Here is a 26460-nt window from a genome sequence, read left to right on the forward strand (position 1 = left end):
ACAATTTGGTGAATATGGTGGGCATTTAAACAGTTCGTACTTCAGTTGCCTCAGCTTTCTCATAACCGACAAACCTTCGTGGTTAGGTGCATTTTCTGATAGTAGTTTTTTCTTTGTGCGTATATCATCCGATTCGCTCAGTAGATTTACGACCAATTATTGTTTTACTCTTTTCAAGGAAGGCCATTTTGATAGCAGAAAACACTGGCCCTCCTTTCTGACGGGTGAGACCGGTTTCGATTTCTTTGTTTCAGTGTCATCGACTACTGCCCATTGGTTTCATTGTTGGTCCATTCTGGAGTGAAGTGGCGGACACTCATTCACAACATCTAATAGTCCAATGACTGCTTAAAAATTCGTTTTCGCATTTTCCCTTGGTCATGATTCAAAATTGCGGCAACGTTCTAGCCCAATCCCATCCCATAGCTAATTCTACATGTAAAGAACTTTCTCTTTCTTCTGGCATACCTGTATTGTCAGCATATTACGTTCAGTAGCCTATCTATCGTACTATACGGTGCTTCTTCTCTATGTTATGCTCTTTGGTTAGGTGTATCTTCTCTATGTTTTGCTCTCTCGTGAAGTTCTGGAACATATTTTTCACTAATTATCTGCAGCTGAAGTACGCCAGGCTCGGATAAAGCTGCCAATTTCCAAACTATTGAAAATGAAGTAGAAGACACATTACAAACCACAACCAAATTAAGATTAATCTCCATTGCCGATAGCATTCGAAAATAAATAATTTTATGGTGCCATGGTTTTGTTGTTTATTCCGTTGATCGAAGCACACATATATACGACTACTTGATAAACTACTTACGCCACAAACCACATTGGCATTTTATTTATTTTATTTTACACAATATACCAACATTATAGAAAAAAATTAAGTTTATCCTTGTCAGTAAGGGGAGAGAAATATTTAATAATAATAGCAGATTATAGTTACTGAGGGGAAATAAAGGCAGTTTTATAGGTGTTTAGATCAGCTCAGATATGTGGAAGGGAAGGGTAACGCTTATTTTGCTAAAGATTTTCCCTTCTTCTGATTCAAAAAATCGCAGGTTACGTCCGCGTTCTTGGAAGAGAACTGTCGGTAAAGAATTACGCCCATCTCAACTAACAGAGCGTTAAATCTATCGACTGCTGACTCCTATGGGCAGAGTACTGCACAGTTGACACCAAATCTTTGTGCTCTTGATCTATGTTGTTGTTTTGGTTTTTCCGATTTTTATGGTCACTCAAAGAGCTAAATGCTACTTCAAACTTGTATCAACTTCTTCGAGCTGCCATGGCTGTTGGCAGAGCGAGGGTAATACCTTACATCAATATTCTTCTGCCGACATGGCTCATAATTTTTACGCAGGAACATGAGCTGCAACAGCCCATTCTTATTTTAATGTTTCCATTCTTATTGCATTATATCTAAGCTTCCATGCTGTCAAACATAGTATTGCTTTTCGCCCACGTATGGGTGGCGCTAAGTTCGTGGCCCCCAATCGGGAGCGAAATGATAAAGTGGGCTGTCCAGACTCAGCCAACAACGAGATTAATTTTTCCGATTTTTGATAGGGCACGAAATGGCCAACGAGATTAATTTTTCCGATTTTTCATAGGGCACGAAATGTTGCCATACGCAAACATCCTTCCATCATCGAAATGTAAACACACAGCACGAACTTTTACATTAGCCAAATAAGTATCTAACTCCTTCCTTGATATTACAATATTGACACCATCTAAGAAAAGAGAAAATCATGCACGCACATGACAACGCATGATATGTGTTGTTTCCGAGACATTTAGGAGAATATTCACAGTATTTGTAGATGAAAGAACAACCTTTATAAGTATCCATTCTACATATAATCTCTGGTGGTTGTGGTGAGTGTTTAACGTTCCGTCGACAACGAGGTCATTAGAGACGGAGCGCAAGCTCGGGTTAGGGAAGGATTGGGAAGGAAATCGGCCGTGCCCTTTCAAAGGAACCATCCCGGCATTTGCCTGAAACGATTTAGGGAAATCACAGAAAGCCTAAATCAGGATGGCTGGAGACGGGATTGAACCGTCGTCCTCCCGAATGCGAGTCCAGTGTGCTAACCACTGCGCCACCTCGCTCGGTGTATATATAATCTCTATCAGTCACTAACCTTCTGCGCGAAAACTGTTCATCGCCAAGCATAATCTACACTGGGGTGTCAAAGGTCATGGGATAGCGATATGCATATATACAGATGGCGATAGTATCGCGTACTCAACCTATAGAAGGCCAGTGCATCGGTGGATCTATCATTTGTACAGAAGTTGAAAAGATTTCCGACGTGTTTGTAGCCGCGCGACGTGTATTAACAGACTTTGAACGCGGAATGGTAGTTGGAGCTAGGCGCATGGAACATTCAACTTCGGGAATCGTTAGGTAATTGAATATTCCGAGATCCACAATGTCAAGAGTGTGCCGAGAATACTACATTCCAGGCATTACCTCTCACCACGGACACCGCAGTGGCCGACGGCCTATGCTTAACGACCGACAACAGCGCCGTTTGCATAGCGTTGTCAGTGCTAACAGAAAAGAAATCAATGTTGGGCGTACGACGAACGTATCCGTTAGAACAGTGTGGCGAGATGTGGCATTAATGGGCTGTGGCAGCAGACAATCGACGGCGAGTGCTTTTGCTGACAGCACGACATCGTCTGCAGCACTTCACGTGGGCTCGTGACAATATCAGTTGTACCCTAAACGACTGGAAAACCGTGGTCTGGTCACATGAGTCCCAATTTTCATTTGGTAAGAGCTGATGGTAGTGTTCGATTGTGGCGCAGATTCCACCTAGCCATGCACCCAAGTTCTCAACAACGCACTGTGCAAACTGGTGGCGGCTTCAGAATGCTGTGGGCTATATTTACACGGAATGTAATGGGTCCTCTGTTCGAAGTGAACCGATCATTGACTGGAAATGGTTAGTTCAGCTACTTGGAGACCATTTGCAGCAATTCATGGACTTCATGTTCCCAAAACATCAATGGAATTTTCACGGATGACAATGCGCTATGCCACCAGGTCACAAGTGTACGCGATTGGTTTGAGGAACTTTCTAGACAGTTCGAGCGGATGATTTGAGCACCCAGGTCGCCCTATGTGAATTCCATCGAACATTAATGGACGTAATCGAGAGGTCAGTTCGTGCACAAAATATTGCACCAGGAACACATTCGCAATTATGCATGGAGATCATGTTACATTGCCAACATAAGTGAAGGCAATGGATTTTTCTTCTGGGGTTGTATGAAGAAGTTGTTTTGCGAGACAATAGTCAACACTACCGCGGGGCTGGCCGCTATTTTTAGCTATACATTGTACATCAAATATTGAAATATCATTCAGTAGTGTAGTGCACATCTGTCGGGAAGTAAATAACGGTTGAATTATTCGAACTCTACGTGCAAATGGAGCGTCTATATTTTTTATTTGCATTTAGGACGAGGAATTTACTATGGACCTTATATATATATATATGCACACCTGAACAATTGGTACAGTAATTCTATTCTTAGTTATAGCAACTGCATTCTACATCTACATCTACATTTATACTCCGCAAGCCACCCAACGGTGTGTGGCGGAGGGCACTTTACGTGCCACTGTCATTACCTCCCTTTCCTGTTCCAGTCGCGTATGGTTCGCGGGAAGAACGACTGTCTGAAAGCCTCCGTGCGCGCTCTAATCTCTCTAATTTTACAGTCGTGATCTCCTCTGGAGGTATAAGTAGGGGGAAGCAATATATTCGATACCTCATCCAGAAACGCACCCTCTCGAAACCTGGCGAGCAAGCTACACCGCGATGCAGAGCGCCTCTCTTGCAGAGTCTGCCACTTGAGTTTATTAAACATCTCTGTAACGCTATCACGGTTACCAAATAACCCTGTGACGAAACGCGCCGCTCTTCTTTGGATCTTCTCTATCTCCTCCGTCAACCCGATCTGGTACGGATCCCACACTGATGAGCAATACTCAAGTATAGGTCGAACGAGTGTTTTGTAAGCCACCTCCTTTGTTGATGGACTACATTTTCTAAGCACTCTCCCAATGAATCTCAACCTGGTACCCGCCTTACGAACCATTAACTTTATATGATCATTCCACTTCAAATCGTTCCGCACGCATACTCCCAGATATTTTACAGAAGTAACTGCTACCAGTGTTTGTTCCGCTATCATATAATCATACAATAAAGGATCCTTGTTTCTATGTATTCGCAATACATTACATTTGTCTATGTTAAGGGACAGTTGCCACTCCCTGCACCAAGTGCCTATCCGCTGCAGATCTTCCTGCATTTCGCTACAATTTTCTAATGCTGCAACTTCTCTGTATACTACAGCATCATCCGCGAAAAGCCGCATGGAACTTCCGACACTATCTACTAGGTCATTTATATATATTGTGAAAAGCAATGGTCCCATAACACTCCCCTGTGGCACGCCAGAGGTTACCTTAACGTCTGTAGACGTCTCTGCATTGATAACAACATGCTGTGTTCTGTTTGCTAAAAACTCTTCAATCCAGCCACACAGCTGGTCTGATATTCCGTAGGCTCTTACTTTGTTTATCAGGCGACAGTGTGGAACTGTATCGAACGCCTTCCGGAAGTAAAGAAAAATAGCATCTACCTGGGAGCCTGTATCTAATATTTTCTGGGTCTCATGAACAAGTAACGCGAGTTGGGTCTCACACGATCGCTGTTTCCGGAATCCATGTTGATTCCTACATAGTAGATTCTGGGTTTCCAAAAACGACATGATACTCGAGCAAATAACATGTTCTAAAATTCTACAACAGATCGACGTCAGAGATATAGGTCTATAGTTTTGCGCATCTGCTCGACGACCCTTCTTGAAGACTGGGACTACCTGTGCTCTTTTCCAATCATTTGGAACCCTCCGTTCCTCTAGAGACTTGCGGTACACGGCTGTTAGAAGGGGGGCAAGTTCTTTCGCGTACTCTGTGTAGAATCGAACTGGTATCCCGTCAGGTCCAGTGGACTTTCCTCTGTTGAGTGATTCCAGTTGCTTTTCTATTCCTTGGACGCTAGGATTTATAGGATACGTTTTACCTTGAGGTCAAATATCATTCTGAGGTGCAACAGTAATTACTAATTTATTATCAGCAACTCCATATTTAGGAACAGATTTAGTTCAATGAGTGTGAGGAGGATTTGCTGTTGATAACGCAACATTAAATCGATTCTTTACATTTTATTTTGGAGGACTTCGAACGACTTGAGTCCATGCCACGTCGAGCTGCTACACTATCTTGGTCAAAATTAATTCCGACACGATGTAGCAGGTATCCCATGCCTTTTGTCATATCAGTATATATGGCACTGTTCAAAAAACAGTCGAGATGATGGTGTTATTCGTATGTATATTTTGTTCCACGCAGCTCTTGGAACGTAAGGAAACATCGTGTGGTTAACGTACCCAATCACAATATTTTCGTAGACTGTGACATCATAACAGATTTTTTGTGACCTGGAACAACGCAGTAATACCGATTACGCAAGAGAAAGTGAACATTAGTGACAAATTTTCAAAATTCGTTAACGTATCTCCACTAACTTATTACTGAACAGCGTTTGTACCTATTTTATAATTCCATTAGCTTTGTGTACATTTTAAACAATGTTTTTAGCACTGTACTATCTGCAGAACAGGGCCATGTACTTTAATGATGTCGGTTGGCCAATAGACTTTTCAGTGAATGTTACGATACGACTTGAGGCCCTGATTGGCCTAAGGTGGACTGCTTGTGGAGATCATGTTACATTGCCACCATATGTGACGGCAATGGATTTTTCTTCTAGGGTTGTATGAAGAAGTTGTTTTGCGAGACTGTAGTCAACACTACCACGGGGCTGGCCGCTAGGATGTAGAAGAGGCCGAAGCCGAGGGCCCAGCTGATGAAGCGTTAAGGGCGAGAGCAGCCCTTCAAGTGCAGAGGTACGGTTTGTCCTGACGGTGGCGCTCGACGTTTCGAACAGCCGATTCATAGAAACAGTACGTATTGAACAGTAGTTCGCAAACCAGGACGAGTCTTGTCCTAGGGTCATTTCATTTATCATGCAAATTTTTGTAATTATTTTTGTTTACATGTTCCCTATCATTGTTCAGTTATTTATGATATTGCACGAGACATTTCAGAAGACGATGATTACAATTAGATTTTTGTTTTGTCGCAAAAAGAAACACTCTTTGATGGATTGCAACAATTTTTATTTACATTACGAATATAATACATAAAAATTAATACTGAATACCACGAAAGCGTAATTCTGATAGTCTGCAACGAACGACGGAGGATAAACATGACTGATTTTTCATTTTCAATGACCCATTTTCACCGTCCTTGTGCTATAACACAAAATAAGCGCATTTACGCAAGATGCCGTAGTAAAGAGTCAGGGGTCATACGTTCCTTGTCTCACAACATTTTAGCAACATTTCTGAGGAATATTTACTATTAAAAACAGTCTTGATCACGATTTATTTATCAAGGTGACCGGTTTCGACCACTGCTGTGGTCATCTTCAGACCATTGAGTAGGAACCTCTTTCTGTTGAGTAGTGATTCTGCAACAGAAAGAGGTTCCTACACAATGGTCTGAAGATGACCACAGCAGTGGTCGAAACCGGTCACCTTGATAAATAAATCGTGATCAAGACTGTTTTTAATAGTAAATATTTGTAACACATTGACCACTGCCACTCCCATAATGTATTCAAAAGTAATTTCTGAGGAACTTTCGAAGTTTGTCAACAGAGCTCACTTTCATCATATCCCTCTATTTGAATGCTCTATTGTTACACATGCGCTGTAAAGGTGTATCGCGATAAAATGTGGCATGTGTACACCCTCCATAACACTGAGTTTCTGTCACAGCAATCTTTCCTCCACTACAGCATCTCGCACATACGTTAAACCTAAAACCAATATGTTCTTCTGATTTCAAAAAAATTTTATACAAACGAAAGGATTTTTGTTGTTCTCAGATTAAGTTTCAATAATAAACAACATCCTTTTACAGTGTAACATTTGGACTTTCTCATTTAAAGTGGGCGAGTGTGACCTTTGTTGACGAACTGTCAGAAGCTGTTAAGGATGTTGCTAAGAGGTTTGGTACAAGCCACTCAGTTCTACAATGACTCTCCATCGCATAACATTGGGCTCTGTTTGCTCTTCCAACTGTCTCTGTAGCTGTTTTTTTTTTTTTATCTAAACGTATCCATCCACTGATAGTGACTGCTGCTTTCCCTTTACATGTTATGTTATGAGCCAGCTGGACGTGTAGCTACGACAGAGATGGATTAGTCGGGTTAGTCGTGAGAGTCTCGTACCATGTCACCAGACACAACGCCGATGGACTGTTTCTCATTGGGCGATGTGGAGAGACTACGTCACGACAATTCAGGCAATAGCCTAGGTCCTGGAATTATGGCAGGCAATGAATGCAGTAACAGGACGGATACTGAACAGTACTATAAAAAAGTAACTACCTGATTAACACACAAGTAACATCAATATTCTATTTCAGTCATTCATTTCGTCAAAATTGCAATTACAACATGGAAACAAATTAAACAAATTTATGAGTTGCTATAAGATGTGCAGCCGAGTTCTTAATTGCACTTTTACGCAAAAAATGGAATCACCAATTCAGAAGAACATCAAAAAACACACTATAAATCAATTACGCCGAGAAAATCTGACGAAAACAACAAAATTTACAAAATTCGCAGAGAGATGTAATTGAAATGGGCTGACAGAATGGCATCTCTTCACAATAAATAGTAATTTGGTGAGTGTTCATCATGTTTCGAAAACGAGAATAATATACAGACAGTCATATTACTCCTTCACACACATCACTCTTATCACTTCAAAATGAGTAACTGATTTATTTTATGATACGACTGCAGTTCTGAAATCTGAAGTTACTACTGTTGCTCATGTATAGTTAATTAACTTTTTCACTTTTTAATGTTTAATCTGAAGTACAGTGTGACGCAGATGAAAGTAGCCCTTGTAAGTATAAAGGCAATGCAATGAAATTACAGAAACGAAGAGCTGAAATGGACTTACCATTTATTTACGATGAAAAATACGTTTATAGAAGATGCTGAAAGTGGCGCCCTGCAACATCCATACACAATTGTACATGTCGAAGCATATTAGGATACCCCTCCTCAAGTGTCCCCACAGGAAAAAAATCACATGTTGTTAGATCCGGCGAACGTGGTGGCCATAAATGCTTGCTTACATTTCGTTCCTCAGTGAAGACATCATGGACTCTTTCCAAGGATACCTTAGACGTGTGGAATGTTACCCCATCTTGCTGAAATAAGCAGTATTGTCTTCCATATCCAGTGAGTTGAGAACAAAATGTATCAAAGATTTCCATATATATGCAATCATGTTGAAGGCAGTGTCAAAAAATATCGGTCCGATGATGCACGTTCCTGTTACACCGCATCTAATACCGATTTCTTCATTACGGAACGGTTGTTGACACACAATGTTAGGGTTCTCCGTTGCCCAGTACTCCACGTTCTGTGAATTCACGTGACTGGAAAGATGAAACCATGCATCATCACTCAGGATGTAATGGAAAGGGTCTAATAAACCATCGTTGATGTTATTCAGAAGCCACGTGCAGTGATCTACAAGTTTCTGGCTGTCATCTTTCCGTAACTGCTGCACAGCTGTCACACGATATGGCTTCAAAGTAAGACTATTCAATATCCGATGGCAACTCCTTCTACTTACATGCGCCTGTTGGGCCACTTCACGTGTAGACTTCTTTGCGCTCTGAATAATTCTTCGGCGAATGTCTGCAAGAATTTCTGGTATGCGAACTGAGGGAATTCTATGTCGTTTTACATTTTGCGCAGATCTATAGTGCACCAATTTTTATACACATTCTGTATTGCTCCCTTTGCCGGTAGTCCTCTATCCGGATACATTACATGAAAATTTCGCGAGTTTAATACTTCCACGATTTCAATTCTTTCTTCTATCGAGAAAGTCATTTTGCAGACCGCAAAGAGAAACGTGTAACTTCACTGACGAAATAAAGTGAAATACCGACAGAAGAATGCTAACAATTGCTTACTGCATAAAGCTGTTCATTGCTCTACTTGTTTATTTCAGAAACAGAAATATTTCATTCACATTCAAAGAGGAGGCTGGCTATTTTTTAAATGCGCCACTCTGAATAAGAACCATCTATTAATGTTAACGAACCTACAAATGTCATTTTTACTTTTTCATGTACAACGCTTTTGTTTTTATATGTTCTAACATGGCTGCAAAAACAAATGTTAGGGAAAGAATCTGCGAAATGCAATATCTATTCTTGATCAATGTATCTTGTAATCTTTATGTTACAATGTGTTTTGATTTGTGTTCTGAACTTGAATTGAGTGTTCTCGGAACATGCCAATAGCGCCCACTGTTTACCTGCATTATGTGACGAATGCTGGTTGCTTGTGTGACACCTTTCATGGTGACTTCATTGTAAATTTTCGTTGCTGCAATTTTTGTGTGAAGATAATTGCATGAAAGGAGAAACACACAACTACTCATTTTCTTGTTGTCAATTATTATTGTTCATTTTCTTCTTGGTGCCAACTGTATATAAAGGTAGTATAGAACACAATAGATGCAGAAGAAAGTGTGTATTTTTAATCGGAGGAAATATTAGCTAACAGAAAAAGAAATGAAGAAAAACTGAAGAGTATTAGGTCAAGGGTAAAGAGGCCACATCATTCAACATTCAAGCAATGAGTTACCCAAATATGGAACGTCACGAACTGCAGCCTCCCTACGTCACCTCTTCGGTTTCTCTGTTCCGCCCTCTCTTCTTGCTTGAAAAAAAAAGGGATATTTTACAGATTACTTTAGTATTTATGTAGTTGATTACACGGTTTCCCTCCTGAATTGCCTGACAAAGAAGTACCTAGAACACATGGTAGAATGTCAGTGTAACTTCATACATGTTCACACGATCAGCAGGTATATAAATTATTACAGTCGCAATTCTCTGTGACACGTGGAACGGCCACCCAAGTGGGTGCCATTGACTCCTCAAGGAAACTGAAGTCGCCGAAGTGCGCCATGTGATATATACCAGGCCTAGTGTGATATATAAGCGTGAACAGCATCAGATGAGTGATCATTGAGAAGGATAGAAAGATGCGACGTACTCGTCTGAGACAGCGTTATCAGCATCTGGCAGAGTACGGAAAGGAGAGCTGTTGTGAGTCTGCATTTGGCCGGATGGTCGATTCGTATAATATTTAGATCTGGGGGGAGGGGGAGCGGGCAAGGCATTCAGTTGTGACAGGGGCCAGATGTTTGAATGCAATGAAACGCGAGGGCAGGCATGCGCGTTGGAAAGGTTGCAGTCGACCACATCTGACCACCACACGGCAGGATTGTGCACCAAGAGCATTGTTTATATTGTAACCCTTTCACATCTAGGCCTATCTCCATATACACTCCTGGAAATGGAAAAAAGAACACATTGACACCGGTGTGTCAGACCCACCATACTTGCTCCGGACACTGCGAGAGGGCTGTACAAGCAATGATCACACGCACGGCACAGCGGACACACCAGGAACCGCGGTGTTGGCCGTCGAATGGCGCTAGCTGCGCAGCATTTGTGCACCGCCGCCGTCAGTGTCAGCCAGTTTGCCGTGGCATACGGAGCTCCATCGCAGTCTTTAACACTGGTAGCATGCCGCGACAGCGTGGACGTGAACCGTATGTGCAGTTGACGGACTTTGAGCGAGGGCGTATAGTGGGCATGCGGGAGGCCGGGTGGACGTACCGCCGAATTGCTCAACACGTGGGGCGTGAGGTCTCCACAGTACATCGATGTTGTCGCCAGTGGTCGGCGGAAGGTGCACGTGCCCGTCGACCTGGGACCGGACCGCAGCGACGCACGGATGCACGCCAAGACCGTAGGATCCTACGCAGTGCCGTAGGGGACCGCACCGCCACTTCCCAGCAAATTAGGGACACTGTTGCTCCTGGGGTATCGGCGAGCACCATTCGCAACCGTCTCCATGAAGCTGGGCTACGGTCCCGCACACCGTTAGGCCGTCTTCCGCTCACGCCCCAACATCGTGCAGCCCGCCTCCAGTGGTGTCGCGACAGGCGTGAATGGAGGGACGAATGGAGACGTGTCGTCTTCAGCGATGAGAGTCGCTTCTGCCTTGGTGCCAATGATGGTCGTATGCGTGTTTGGCGCCGTGCAGGTGAGCGCCACAATCAGGACTGCATACGACCGAGGCACACAGGGCCAACACCCGGCATCATGGTGTGGGGAGCGATCTCCTACACTGGCCGTACACCACTGGTGATCGTCGAGGGGACACTGAATAGTGCACGGTACATCCAAACCGTCATCGAACCCATCGTTCTACCATTCCTAGACCGGCAAGGGAACTTGCTGTTCCAACAGGACAATGCACGTCCGCATGTATCCCGTGCCACCCAACGTGCTCTAGAAGGTGTAAGTCAACTACCCTGGCCAGCAAGATCTCCGGATCTGTCCCCCATTGAGCATGTTTGGGACTGGATGAAGCGTCGTCTCACGCGGTCTGCACGTCCAGCACGAACGCTGGTCCAACTGAGGCGCCAGGTGGAAATGGCATGGCAAGCCGTTCCACAGGACTACATCCAGCATCTCTACGATCGTCTCCATGGGAGAATAGCAGCCTGCATTGCTGCGAAAGGTGGATATACACTGTACTAGTGCCGACATTGTGCATGCTCTGTTGCCTGTGTCTATGTGCCTGTGGTTCTGTCAGTGTGATCATGTGATGTATCTGACCCCAGGAATGTGTCAATAAAGTTTCCCCTTCCTGGGACAATGAATTCACGGTGTTCTTATTTCAGTTTCCAGGAGTGTACATACATACTCTGCAAGCCAGCATACGGTGCGTGGCGGAGCGTACCCAATACCACAACTGATCGTTTCCTTTCTTGTCGCACTCGCAGATGGAGCGAAGGAGAAACGACTGTCTTTATGCCCCCGTATGAGCCCTAATTTCTCGTATCTTACCTTCGTGGTCCCTACGCGAAACACATGTTGGCAGTAGTAGGATCGTTCGGCAGTCAGCTTCAAATGCCGGCTCTCTAAACTTTCTCAGTAGTGTTTTTCGAAATGAATGTCTTCTCCCCTCCAGGGATTCCCACCTGAGTTCCCGAAACGTATCTGTAACACTTGCACGCTGATCGAACCTACCAGTAACAAATCTAACAGCTCGCCTCTGAACTGCTTCTATGTCTTCTTTCAATCCGATCTGATGCGAATCCCACACAGTCGACCAGTGCTCAAGAATAGATTGCACTAGTGTCCAGTATGTTGTGTTCTTTACAGATGAAGCACATTTCACTAAAATTCTCCCAATATACCGAAGTCGACCATTCGCCTTCGCTACCACAATGTGCTTTCCATTTCATATCGCGTCGCAACGTTACGCCCAGATATTTAAACAACTTGACTGTGTCAAGCAGGACAGTACTAATGCTGTATCCGAACATTTCAGATTTGTTTTTCCTACTCATCTTCATTAACTTAAATTTTCCTACGTTAAGATCCAGCTGCCATTCATCGCACAATAGGTAGGTCATCTTGTATCAACCTACAGTCACTTATCATCGACACTTTTCTGTACAGCAGAGCATCATCGGCGAACAACCGCAAATTGCTGCCCACCCCGTCTGCCAGATCATTTATGTACATAGAAAATAGCAACGGTCCCATCAGTTTTTCCCTGGGGCACTCCTGATGTTATTACCCCTGCCTCCGATGAACATTCACCACCGAGGACAACATATTGGGTTCTTTTACGTAACAGTCTACAGTGGGGTATCGTGTCGAATGCTTTTGGGAAACCTAGAAATATTGAATCAGCCTGTTACACTCCATCCGTAGTTCGCAGTATATCGTATGAGAAAAGAGCAAGCTGAGTGTCACACCAGCGATGCTTTGTAAAGCATTATACAGGGTGATTCAAAAAGAATACTACAACTTTAAAAATGTGTATTTAATGAAAGAAACATAATATAACCTTCTGTTATACATCATTACAAAGAGTATTTAAAAAGGTTTTTTTTCACTCAAAAACAAGTTCAGAGATGTTCAATATGGCCCCCTCCAGACACACGAGCAATATCAACCCGATACTCCAACTCGTTCCACACTCTCTGTAGCATATCAGGCGTAACAGTTTGGATAGCTGCTGTTATTTCTCGTTTCAAATCATCAATGGTGGCTGGGAGAGGTGGCCAAAACACCATATCCTTAATTTGCAGCTCTCTGCTAGCTCTGCAAGTCGATTTTCCTGGGCTGCGAACAAATGCTTGCTGGATGCGTGCTACATTTTCATCACTCGTTCTCGGCCGTCCAGAACTTTTCCCTTTGCACAAACACCCATTCTCTGTAAACTGTTTATACCAACGTTTAATACACCACCTATCAGGAGGTTTAACACCATACTTCGTTCGAAATGCACGCTGAACAACTGTCGTCGATTCACTTCTGCCGTACTCAATAACACAAAAAGCTTTCTGCTGAGCGGTCGCCATCTTAGCATCAACTGACGCTGACGCCTAGTCAACAGCGCCTCAAGCGAACAAATGTACAACTAAATGAAACTTTATAGCTCCCTTAATTCGCCGACAGATAGTGCTTAGCTCTGCCTTTTGTCGTTGTAGAGTTTTAAATTCCTAAAGTTGTGGTATTCTTTTTGAATCACCCTGTACTATTTTATTATATTGGAACTCAGAATATGCTCTAGAATTCTGCAGGAAACTAATGTTAAGCATATTGACCTGTAGTTTTGCGGGTCCGTTCCTTTACTCTTCTTACATAGAGGAGTCACCTGGTTTTTTTTTTTTTTCCAGTCGCTTGGCACTTTGCACTGGTCGAGAGATTCGCGATAAATGCGAACTAAGTAAGGGGCCAGTGATGTAGAGTACTCTTTGTAAAACCGAATTGGTACTCCATTATGACCTGGCGACTTAGTTGTTTTCAAATCTTTTTGTTGCTTCTCTTCGCCAGGGATGTTTATTACTATGTCATCCATAGGTAAGAGTCTGTGCGATGGTCAGACGACGGTACGTTTGTACGATTCTCCTACTGGACGATTTTTTAAACCCGGAATTTAAAACTTCGGTCTTCCTTTTGCTATCTCCTACTGCCAAACCACACTGGTCAACGGGTGACTGAACGCAAGCCTCAGACCCACTTAGCGATTTTACCGATATCAAGTAATGGACTACATGTATCGTTGTGTGTCATCCTACACTATTGATCGGAAACAACTAGCCGCAGTCCTAGGGAATTACTGTCCCACACATAAGCTGCCATTAACACCAGAACGGAGATTGCTTCGTTTGGAGTGGTGTGTGACCAGGAACATGGACTGCTGATTAATGGCGTCGCATTATGTCCAGCGATGAATCGTAGTTCCGTACATACCAGATGACCATCGTCGGCTAGCATGGCGGCGACCTGGAGAGACATCTCATTCTTCCAAAGTTTTGTAGAGGCACAGCCATCGGGTATGACTTCAGCTCACGGCTGGTACTGATTGAGGGACCTTCGACCGCACAACAGTACGTCACTGACATTCAGCGTTCTCACGTTTACCTGTGATATCATGTGACAGCATCGCTGTGCCATTTATCATCAGGACAGTGCTCGTGCACACATGGTCCGCGTCTCTACGAACTGACCGCGAAATGTTGACACACTCCAGTGGCCTGCGAGGTATCAAAATCTGTCCTCAATAGAACAAGCGTGGGACCAACTCGAAAGTCTACTCCATCTCAGGTGCCATTATCCAGAATATCAAGAAGCAATTACAGTAAATGATTTTACGGTTTTGGCATCCACACATTGGACACATGCTAGAAATATTTTTAAAATTCCTATAAAATCTTCCAAAACACTTATGGTAGCCACATTAGCTGTTTGTACTTCCTTTATTACAGGATCGTACACAACAGGTATCACAATGATTCAATGGCAGCTATGAAAAAATATAATATGAATTAGGAGGTATAATAATGGTAAAAATAAGGCAATTGATCAGAAAGACTGGGGAACAAATACTCTCATAACTACACTCCTGGAAATGGAAAAAAGAACACATTGACACCGGTGTGTCAGGCCCACCATACTTGCTCCGGACACTGCGAGAGGGCTGTACAAGCAATGATCACACGCACGGCACAGCGGACACACCAGGAACCGCGGTGTTGGCCGTCGAATGGCGCTAGCTGCGCAGCATTTGTGCACCGCCGCCGTCAGTGTCAGCCAGTTTGCCGTGGCATACGGAGCTCCATCGCAGTCTTTAACACTGGTAGCATGCCGCGACAGCGTGGACGTGAACCGTATGTGCAGTTGACGGACTTTGAGCGAGGGCGTATAGTGGGCATGCGGGAGGCCGGGTGGACGTACCGCCGAATTGCTCAGCACGTGGGGCGTGAGGTCTCCACAGTACATCGATGTTGTCGCCAGTGGTCGGCGGAAGGTGCACGTGCCCGTCGACCTGGGACCGGACCGCAGCGACGCACGGATGCACGCCAAGACCGTAGGATCCTACGCAGTGCCGTAGGGGACCGCACCGCCACTTCCCAGCAAATTAGGGACACTGTTGCTCCTGGGGTATCGGCGAGGACCATTCGCAACCGTCTCCATGAAGCTGGGCTACGGTCCCGCACACCGTTAGGCCGTCTTCCGCTCACGCCCCAACATCGTGCAGCCCGCCTCCAGTGGTGTCGCGACAGGCGTGAATGGAGGGACGAATGGAGACGTGTCGTCTTCAGCGATGAGAGTCGCTTCTGCCTTGGTGCCAATGATGGTCGTATGCGTGTTTGGCGCCGTGCAGGTGAGCGCCACAATCAGGACTGCATACGACCGAGGCACACAGGGCCAACACCCGGCATCATGGTGTGGGGAGCGATCTCCTACACTGGCCGTACACCACTGGTGATCGTCGAGGGGACACTGAATAGTGCACGGTACATCCAAACCGTCATCGAACCCATCGTTCTACCATTCCTAGACCGGCAAGGGAACTTGCTGTTCCAACAGGACAATGCACGTCCGCATGTATCCCGTGCCACCCACCGTGCCCTAGAAGGTGTAAGTCAACTACCCTGGCCAGCAAGATCTCCGGATCTGTCCCCCATTGAGCATGTTTGGGACTGGATGAAGCGTCGACTCACGCGGTCTGCACGTCCAGCACGAACGCTGGTCCAACTGAGGCGCCAGGTGGAAATGGCATGGCAAGCCGTTCCACAGGACTACATCCAGCATCTCTACGATCGTCTCCATGGGAGAATAGCAGCCTGCATTGCTGCGAAAGGTGGATATACACTGTACTAGTGCCGACATTGTGCATGCTCTGTTGCCTGTGTCTATGTGCCTGTGGTTCTGTCAGTGTGATCATGTGATGTATCTGACCCCAGGAATGTGTCAATAAAGTTTCCCCTTCCCGGGACAATGAATTCACGGTGTTCTTATTTCAATTTCCAGGAGTGTAATTTAAGAGTTCGGATGGCGTTCGAATTGCCAGAACCACATAAACTGGATGGTTATAAGATGAAATATAAAAAATTCTAATGGGTAGCAGGAGCAGAAATTGTACGTCAACACTGCGAGCCTCGGATATGGACCTAAAAAAGGGGTTGAAGTAAACCCCCGAGGAAAACTATACGGAATGAGCTTGTGTTTGGGTATAAAAATGTATTCACCAGTGATGAGAAATCAACAGCTTCTCGCAAAAGCCATATGGTGGAGATGTGACTATCCTGAAGCAGGAAGACAAGGCCACCTAACAGCCCATTTGACATACACAGATATGGAAACTGCAGTCGCGTAGTGTGCCCGAGAGAAGCGACTAGCAAAAAGCATAGACGCATACCGCTAGAGGGTGCACAGACGACAGTAGGAACACCGTCACGTACCAAGACTGGGAACCGTTACAATAGAACAGAGGAAAAGGACAGTAATACAACAAATACATAGAGAGCAATTACAGGGTGCGGGGTACGTATTTCTTGTATTACTCACTGTCTCTTTCCTCCTTCATTGTATAACGGTTCCCAGCCTCCGGTTTGTACGTAATCGCGTTTCTTTCGCCTCAATTTCCATTTCCATACTTGCTGACCGCTTCTCTCGGGCGCACTGCGCGCCTGCAGTTTCAATTTCTCTTATGTCAAATGAGCTGTTAGGTGGGCTGGCCTTCCTATTTCCGGATAGTCACGTCTGTCTTTTGCGAGAAGCTGTTGATTTTTCATCACTCGTGAGTCTTTATATTTTTGTATCCAAACGCATGTTCATTCCGTATAGTTTCCCTCTGGCGTCTTATTTAAAATTCTTTTTTTGGTCCATACACGCGGCTTGCAGTGCTCAGGTGTTCATGTACACTTTCTGCTCCTCCTACCCATTTATTGGTATATTTGATGTTTCATCTTGTAATCATCCAATTTAGGCGGTTCTGGCAATTCGAACACCATCCGAACGTTGGGAGACCGTGTACTTTTAACGAATCAACGTTAAATTAGCTGTGTGTATATTTGTTCCCCTGTCTTTCTGGTTCAATGTCTTATTTTTACCATTACTATACCTTCGGCTTCATATTATATTTTTTTCACAGATGTATTCTCCTGAAGACTCGATTAAATCATAGTGAAACCGACTGTTTGTGCTCCTCTAATGAAGAAACTACTAATAGCTAATGCAAATACCAAAAGTTATTAGAAGATTGTAATAACTTTTTGTTTTAATTTTAAAAATATTATATCTATTATAATAGCTGGGAACCTGCACGTCTCAGAGGAGAATACAGCGGCTTAATGACACCCTTCCCAATCGTATCATTGGGTGTGTCCAGGCCAGGGGGGTGCCACATTGTACTCATAAGTGGGCTCACACTGCCAAGCGGGTTGTAAATTTGACTAGATTTTGTAATCACTGGAATAACGTCACATACCCTCTCGATAGGTGAAGTGTCATGTCGTTCCCTCCTCCGCTTCTGGGTGCTTTTTTTTTTTTTTTTTTTTTTTTTTTTTTTTTTTTTTTTTTTTTTTCAGGCAGTGCATTTTAATGAGAAAGGCACTCTTCTCTGTTGAAATCTGCTTTAATAAACCTCGTACTTGCCTTTGTTGTTTAAAGATAAGAGTCTAAGCCACCATGAACCGTTTCAGAGAGATTCGAGATTCATGGAATTATTTCTAGAAAAGCAAATCCGGGGAGAACAGGTTTCAAAAATGTAAGGAGCATAAAACCTGGAATACAGACAAAAAGAAATATGTAAAGATGTCAGTGGTGTCCGACTATTAGGCTACATTTCCTGCAACAAGAAATGTGTCCACATACATATTTTTGAAAATGTGAAGCAGTCTTCCCTATAAGTTATCGCATCTTCTACTTACAACGTTTTAAATCTGTTGTTATCTGTTCTGTGATACCAACAGCAAGCCGTTTCTTGCAAGAAATAATACAAAATACAGTTGACAACCACAGGGTGTCTGGGCTAGAGGCATAAACAAACACATTTTTACAACAAAAGAACTCGACATCTTATGTTGCTGCGTAAATACACAATCGATAGAGACACTGTCCAAGATGTGATCCGCGTCATTTCATGAACAGCCACTGAGGCGCATGGCGTATGCGCGCCAGTGACAGGACACACTTATTTAGACACGTTGGGCAATTATATAGTTTCAGAGACGCCTCCCGACGTCATTTTCCAGCAGGACGGTGCCCCACCTCACTATTATGACGATGTTATCCCAATTCTCCATGAGAAGTTTCCTGAGCCTTGGATCGGAACGGGGGAGTCAAAAATGTTCAAATGTGTGAGAAATCTTATGGGACTTAACTGCTAAGCTCATCAGTCCCTAAGCTTGCACACTACTTAACCTAAATTATCCTAAGGACAAACACACACACCCATGCCCGAGGGAGGACTCGAACCTCCGCCGGGACCAGCCGCACAGTCCACGACTGAGTGCCCGAGACCGCTCGGCTAATCCCGCGCGGCAACGGGGGAGTCCCATGGACTGGTCCCTTCGGTCTGCCAATCTGACTCCGCTGGATTCCAGTGCATGGGGTTTATAAAGACTGAGTACGCCGCAGTAGAGGCCGTGAAAGACCAGTGACACTTATGAACATGTGGCGAGAAATGATGTATCAATATCTGTCGAGCTACAAATGTTGCCCACATTTAACTGTGACAACATGCATAAAAATGTTTCAGCTTCTGTGTACAATGTTGGAAAAATAAAATTATAAACCGTAATAGGTACTGAAATACAAAAAAAAGTTTTTCTATACCTGTAGCCCGGACATCCTGTATACTCAATGATCCTCAAGAGAATCCTGACTGTTTTGATTGTAAACGAGGGCGGTACATGATACTAGGTTGTTGTAATACTATTTTGACCAGCCTCTGAAACTTAATTTCTTCCATTTAGTACGTCCAAATTATCAACAAAACACTGAAGTACATGGCTCTCATTCCGAGGTAGCCAGCCGTTACATTCTAAATGTACGAGGGTGGTTTGAAAAGTTCTCGGAATCACCACGAGTTGTTCACGTGATATTCATTGGACTGTTAACTGTAAACGAGGGCTACATCAGTGCTCTTGGAGGAGAGCTGTGGCGGTGATGCGGCTCTGTTGTTGTTCACGCGTAGTGATTTGCAAAGATGGAAAAAGGCCAGTTCGAGCAGTGAGTAAGTGCTTCGTAAAGAAAGGTATGAAGGCAAAGGACATTCATGCCGATTTCCAGGATATACTGGAGGACTCTGCTCCTTCATATTCGACTGTTGCGATGTGGACAAATGAATTTAAATTTGGTCGGGAGAGCTTAGATGATGATCCGCGCAGTGGTCGGTCAAGTTTGTCACTACTCCATAAATCACAGCAAAAGTTCACAAAATGCTCATGGAGGATCGCCGATTGAAAGTGTGTAAAATTGCCCATGCTTGCCAGATGTCATCTGAAACGATATATCACAAATAATGGTTCAAATGGCTCTGAGCACATCCATGCCCGAGGCAGGATTCGAACCTGCGACCGTAGCGGTCGCGCGGTTCCAGACTGTAGCGCCTAGAACCGCTCGGCCACACCGGCCGGCGATATATCACATTTTAACTGAAGAATTAGAAATGAAAAAAAAGAATATCTGCAAGGTGGGTGCCGCGAGTCTTGACGCTGGATCAAAAACCCATGAGAATTGTCATATCGGAACAATGTTTCGCCCGTTTTAGGAGAAATGAACAAGATTTTTTGCAGTGGTTTGTGACCGCAAATGAAACTTGGGTGCACTACTATACCCCAGGGACAAAGCAAGTCAAAGCCGTGGGAACATGCTGATTCTCCGCCACCAAAGAAAGCAGAGACCATTCCTTCGGCGGGAAAGGTCATGGCATCAGTGTCCAGGTATGCGAAGGAGATTACTCTCTCCACTGGGCAAACAGTTACTGTAGAATACCATGCTAACATCTTGGACAAATTTCAGCAAAAGATACGCGAAAAAAGGCCAGGTTTAGCAAGGAAGAAAGTCATCTTCCATCGCGACAATCCGCGCCCGCACACATGTGCCGTCGCCATGGCAAAATTACACGAATTAAGGTATTAATTGTTGCCACACCCGCCTTGTTCACGTGATGTGGCTCCATCAGACTTCGATCTCTTCCCAAAACTGAAAAATTTTCTTGATGGACGAAGATTCACTTCAAAGGAAGAATCGATAGCCGGAGTTGACAACTGTTTTGCAGGCCTGGAGTAAACTCATTTTCGAGATAGGATCAAGGCACGGGAACGTCGTTGGACCAAGTGCATTAATCTACAAAGAAACTACATTGAAAAATAAAAAAAAGTTTCAGTGATGTAAGTACTTTCTTTCTATTCCGCTCCGAGAACGTTTCAAACCACCCTCGTAGTCCGTAACTGTGATATTCACTTATTGCGCTCATATATTTCAAAAATTAACCGAGGTTAATTAATATCCGCGCTACGCCTTGCGCGGCTTAAGAAATTAATAAAGTGACAATATTGAATATTACGAGGGAAAATTAATTACAAGATTTCATCCTCCAGTTAATGGATTTTGTTGTTGTTGCCGTTTTCACTCGTTCCTACGAATAACGTTTTTAACACCCAATGCTCTTGGGAATAAACACCCGACACGTAGGTTTTCACTATGTTTAGCTCATCTGGACCGTGAGCTGATGAAATTCAGATGACAATATTCCCATATGTTACGTTGTTTTGTCGCAATTTTAACACAGGTGTAACAAGTTATGCAACTACACTACTGGCCATTAAAATTGCTACACCACGAAGATGACGTGCTACAGACGTGAAATTTAACCGATAGGAAGAAGATGCTGTGATATTCAGAGCATTCACACAAGGTTGGCGCCGGTGGCGACACCTACAACGTGCTGACATGAGGAACGTTTCCAACCGATTTCTCGTACACAAACAGCAGTTGACAGGTGTTGCCTGTTGAAACGTTGTTGTGATGCCTCGTGTAAGGAGGAGAAATGCGTACCATCACGTTTCCGACTTTGATAAAGGTCAGATTGTAGCCTATCGCGATTGTGGTTTATCGTATCGCTACATTGTTGCTCGCGTTGGTCGAGATCCAATGAATGTTATCAGAATATGCAATCGGTGGGTTCAGGAGGGTAATACGGAACGCCGTGCTGGATCCCAACGGCCTCGTATCACTAGCAATCGAGAGGACAGGCATCTTATCCGCATGGCTGTAACGGATCATGCAACCACGTCTCGATCCCTGAGTCAACAGATGGGGACGTTTGCAAGACAACAACCATTTGCACGAACAGTTCGACGACGTCTGCAGCAGCATGGACTATCAGCTCGGAGACCATGGCTGCGGTTACCTTTGACACTGCATCACAGACAGAAGCGCCTATGATGGTGTACTCAACGACGAACCTGGGTGCACGAATGGAAAAACGTCATTTTTTCGGATGAATCCAGGTTCTGTTTACAGCATCATGATGGTCGCATCCGTGTTTGGCGAAATCGCGGTGAACGCACATTGGAAGCGTGTATTCGTCATCGCCATACTGGCGTATCTCCCGGCATGATGGTATGGGGTGCCACTGGTTATGCGTCTCGGTCACCTCTTGTTCGCATTGACGGCACTTTGAACGGTGGACGTTACATTTCAGATGTGTTACGACCCGTGGCTCTACCTTTCATTCGATCCCTGCGAAACCCTACATTTCAGCAGGATAATGCACGACCGCATGTTGCAGGTCCTGTACAGGCCTTTCTGTATACAGACAATGTTCGAATGCTGCCCTGACCAGCACATTCTCCACATCTCCCACCAATTGAAAACGTCTGGTCAATGGTGGCCGAGCAACTGGCTCGTCGCAATATGCCAGTCACTACTCTTGATGAACTGTGGTATCGTATTGAAGCAGCATGGGAAGCTGTACCTGTACACGCCATCCAATCTCTGTTTGACTCAATGCCCAGGCGTATCAAGGCCGTTATTACGGCCAGAGGTGGTTGTCCTGGGTACTGATTTCTCAGGATCTATGCACCCAAATTGCGTGAAAATGTAATCACATGTCAGTTCTAGTATAATATATTTGTCCAATGAATACCCGTTTATCATCTGCATTTCTTTATGGTGTAGCAATTTTAATGGCCAGTAGTGTAGAAGCACCGTAGTCTTCAATAAAGAAAAAAAACATGTAAAAGGGAAGAATATTTTATGTATGTACTTTATATTGACACAAGGTATCGCGACGTAACTTTGTCCTACACGTGATACGTCGCCACAACCACCACAGTAGCCAGCTGCAGCTGTAGACCGCCTCTGCCAGACCCAAACTGAAGCGGCTGTCCGTGTGTCCACAGTTCCACCAGACGCTGCGCACCTACATGAACGACCGCGTCTGGGACTTCCACTTCTACGTCAGCAAGACGTGGCCCGACCAGCCAGTGTGCCTGCACTTCCCTGGGATGACCAATTCGGTGAGTACTGCTGCCCTGTGCTCTCGCCCGGCATTCACTGCCAGCCAAGCTACTATCTTGCACGACACGGTTTGCAAAACACGCACCGTGATGTTCTGAACCGAATACAACGGAGTCGGGGTGTCGTGCAATGGGGCATCGAGGTCCCACCAGAGTGACACACAATTAAGTCAGTTGGACCCCACGGCGTCATCGTCTTATGAGACGCAAGGAACTTACTACGGAACACCTGTAGACCAATTCGATAACCCTCTAGTATTACAGGTGATTCAAAAATATTTCTGTTTGCTGATGACACCAGCTTGGTAGTGAAGGATCCTGTGTGTAATATTGAAACAGTATCAAATAATGTAGTTCATGAAATAAGTTCGTGGCTTGTGGGAAATAATTTGATGCTAAATCACAGTAGGACTCAGTTTTTACAGTTTCTAACTCACAATTCAACAATAACCGATATTTTGATCAGACAGAATGGGCATATTATAAGCGAGACGGAACAGTTCAAGTTCCTGGGCGTTCGGATAGATAGTGAGCTGTTGTGGAAAGCCCATGTTCAGGATCTTGTTCAGAAACTAAATGCTGCTTTATTTACCATTAGAACAGTATCTGAAATAAGTGACAGTTCAACACGAAAAGTAGTCTACTTCGCATATTTTCATGCGCTTATGTCGTATGGTATTATTTTTTGGGGTAATTCTTCTGATTCAAAAAGGGTGTTTTTGGTTAAAAAACGGGCTGTTCGAGCTATATGTGGTGTAAGTTCGAGAACCTCTTGTCGACCCCTATTCAATTGTCTGGGAATTCTGACATTGCCCTCACAGTATATATTTTCTTTAATGTTTGTTGTTAGCAATATTAACTTATTCCCAAGAGTTAGCAGCTTTCACTCAGTTAATGCTAGGCAGAAATTAAATCTGCATGTGGAATGCACTTCCTTGACTCTTGTGCAGAAAGGAGTGCATTATTCTGCTGCATCCATTTTCAATAAGCTACAAAAATAACTCAAAAATCTTAGCAGTAGCCTAAACACTTTTAAGTCTAAACTGAAGAGTTTCCTCATGGCTCACTCCTTCTATTCTGTTGAGGAGCTCCTGAAGGAGCTGAAAAATTAAGCAAATTCCTGTGTTACATTGTTAATTTACTTTATTTACGACTTGTCGCCTGAATATGTTTCATTTTATCTGTTTCTACTACCGTGTTACAATTTCATGTATTGACTCGTTCCATGACCATGGAGACTTCTCCTTAATTTGGTCCCACGGAACAATAAATAAAAAATAAAAATAAATGACTGCAGGCCAAGATCTTTCATCACGATACTGTGTCTTCCCTCAAAGATGTTTTGTTAGTGAGAAAACTGAAGGATTTGAGTAAGAATTGTTGGAACATAACGTCCATACTATTCACATTCTTTCTTCTGTCTGTTTTCACATTTAAGAAATTTGTTGGTGGATTACGTTTTGAATCTCAGTGAAATCGTAGACAGTGATTCGGCACACCTGTCACATCTGCACCTCAGGAATGGAAATTACTCTCTGAAAATCGCGGAACAGAGTACGCTATCCTGAAAGGTGATTATGTAAAAGAAAATTACTTTTTGTCCTTATACACACATCCAACGCGAGAAGTTTCATCCTCGACCTCTCCTAACACAACGCAGATAATAGGGCATTTTGTTTACCACTTGCTTTTGAATTATTTCCTGGTCGCATTTTTAAGATTCCAGCAGCTTCTCTTTGCAAGGTTGGTTGGTTGGTTTGGGGAAGGAGACCAGACAGCGTGGTCATCGGTCTCATCGGATTAGGGAAGGATGGGGAAGGAAGTCGGCCGTGCCCTTTCAGAGGAACCATCCCGGAATTTGCATGGAGTGATTTAGGGAAATCACGGAAAACCTAAATCAGGATGGCCGGACGCGGGATTGAACCGTCGTCCTCCCGAATGCGAGTCCAGTGCCTAACCACTGCGCCACCTCGCTCGGCCTCTCTTTGCAAGGGATCGTGCTGATTTCCCAGGTAATCAAAGTTTGCATTATTTAAATGGATTACATTATGACCACAGTTCGTTGTACGTTCGGATTTTGTCCGTGACTACTGATTGTTTTCTGCTATAGGAACATTGTGATGTAGAGCATCTGATCATATCCACCTTCAATTTCGTACAGTTACTTGAGATGCAGAGCCTTCTAACGCGCTCACAGACGGTAATCACAATCGTCTTCACCAATCTGAGACACTCATTGCCTTCCTTCACCGGGATGTAGGCTTTTTCGTGTCGAATTTCCATAAATTCCTATTGATTCTGTCCATTACCTTGGGCATATGTGGAAGGAAAGCAGAAAAGCTCTGCCCAGCAGATTCTCATCCGTCGCTGCTCTAGCTCGAGAGCCTTTCAATCTCCGCCGGAGATGGAACCTCTGCGAATGTAGTTCAGACGTCACATCTCCGCTACGCCAGTTGATGCCTACATTCACACTTCCAAGAGTCCTCGTTATACATTTTTCTTCTGAGACTGGACGTCGCCTTTGACGCGTAACCATTTCTTCTAAGTCGTCAAGGGAGATTAACGGGGGATCTTTTCGAGTCTCCATTACAAACTAGATGCTGAGAGGCTAGCGAGAATAGTCGTTCAAATCCCTGTCTGGACATCCAGATTTATGTTTTCTGAGATTTCCATGAATTGCTTACGGTGAATGACGGGATGGTTCTTTTGAAACTGCATGGCGATTTTCCTTCTGCTGCCGGGGCTTGTTCTCCGTCTCTAATTACGACGTCGTCTTCAGGACTTAAGCTGTAGACTTCCTTCCTTCTCCCTGAGAGGTTTGCAGTGAGGCGACAAGAAAACCACTTATCGGCCGTACAACATGGCGTCGTATAATGAATATATCGTCGTCATAGGGCACTTATTTATTCAGGAAAAGTAGGTCTAATTCCTCACCTCCTTATATTGATTTAGATATTCTGCGGTTCCCTATTTCATGTGAATAGTGAGCTTTCCTTTTACAAGGTCACAATTGATTCCTTCCTCCATGTTTTCCAAATTCGGGATACTGCCCGCCGTTGACTACACTCATGCTCATAAATTAAGGATAATTGCAGAATGTGGTGCCACACATCGTGGCACTACACAAAACTGGCGCTAATAGCATAGGCACATAAGGAACACACACGACACAGATCTATATGTCCGCGGTATTGGTGATAAGTTGAGAAAACCGACCCGAAACATACGTGCTACCAAACGCCACTGTTTCCTGCGCATGTACCCCAACATCAATATGGGATATGATCACCATGCACACGTGCACAGGCCGCACAACGGGTTGGCATACTCTGGATCAGG

The 26460-nt window shown here is 44.2% G+C and overlaps 1 protein-coding gene across 1 annotated transcript in view; it reads left to right on the plus strand.

Moving 5' to 3' along the window:
- Positions 1–26460, plus strand: part of LOC126239558 (uncharacterized) — a 608509-nt gene that overhangs the window by 410144 nt on the left and 171905 nt on the right. The window contains exon 3 of the mRNA XM_049947868.1: positions 23005–23121. Coding sequence (XP_049803825.1) covers positions 23005–23121 — 117 coding nt within the window. The remainder of the gene's footprint in view (positions 1–23004; positions 23122–26460) is intronic.

Source organism: Schistocerca nitens, chromosome 1 (genome assembly GCF_023898315.1).
Source record: "Schistocerca nitens isolate TAMUIC-IGC-003100 chromosome 1, iqSchNite1.1, whole genome shotgun sequence".
NCBI classification, from domain to species: domain Eukaryota; kingdom Metazoa; phylum Arthropoda; class Insecta; order Orthoptera; family Acrididae; genus Schistocerca; species Schistocerca nitens.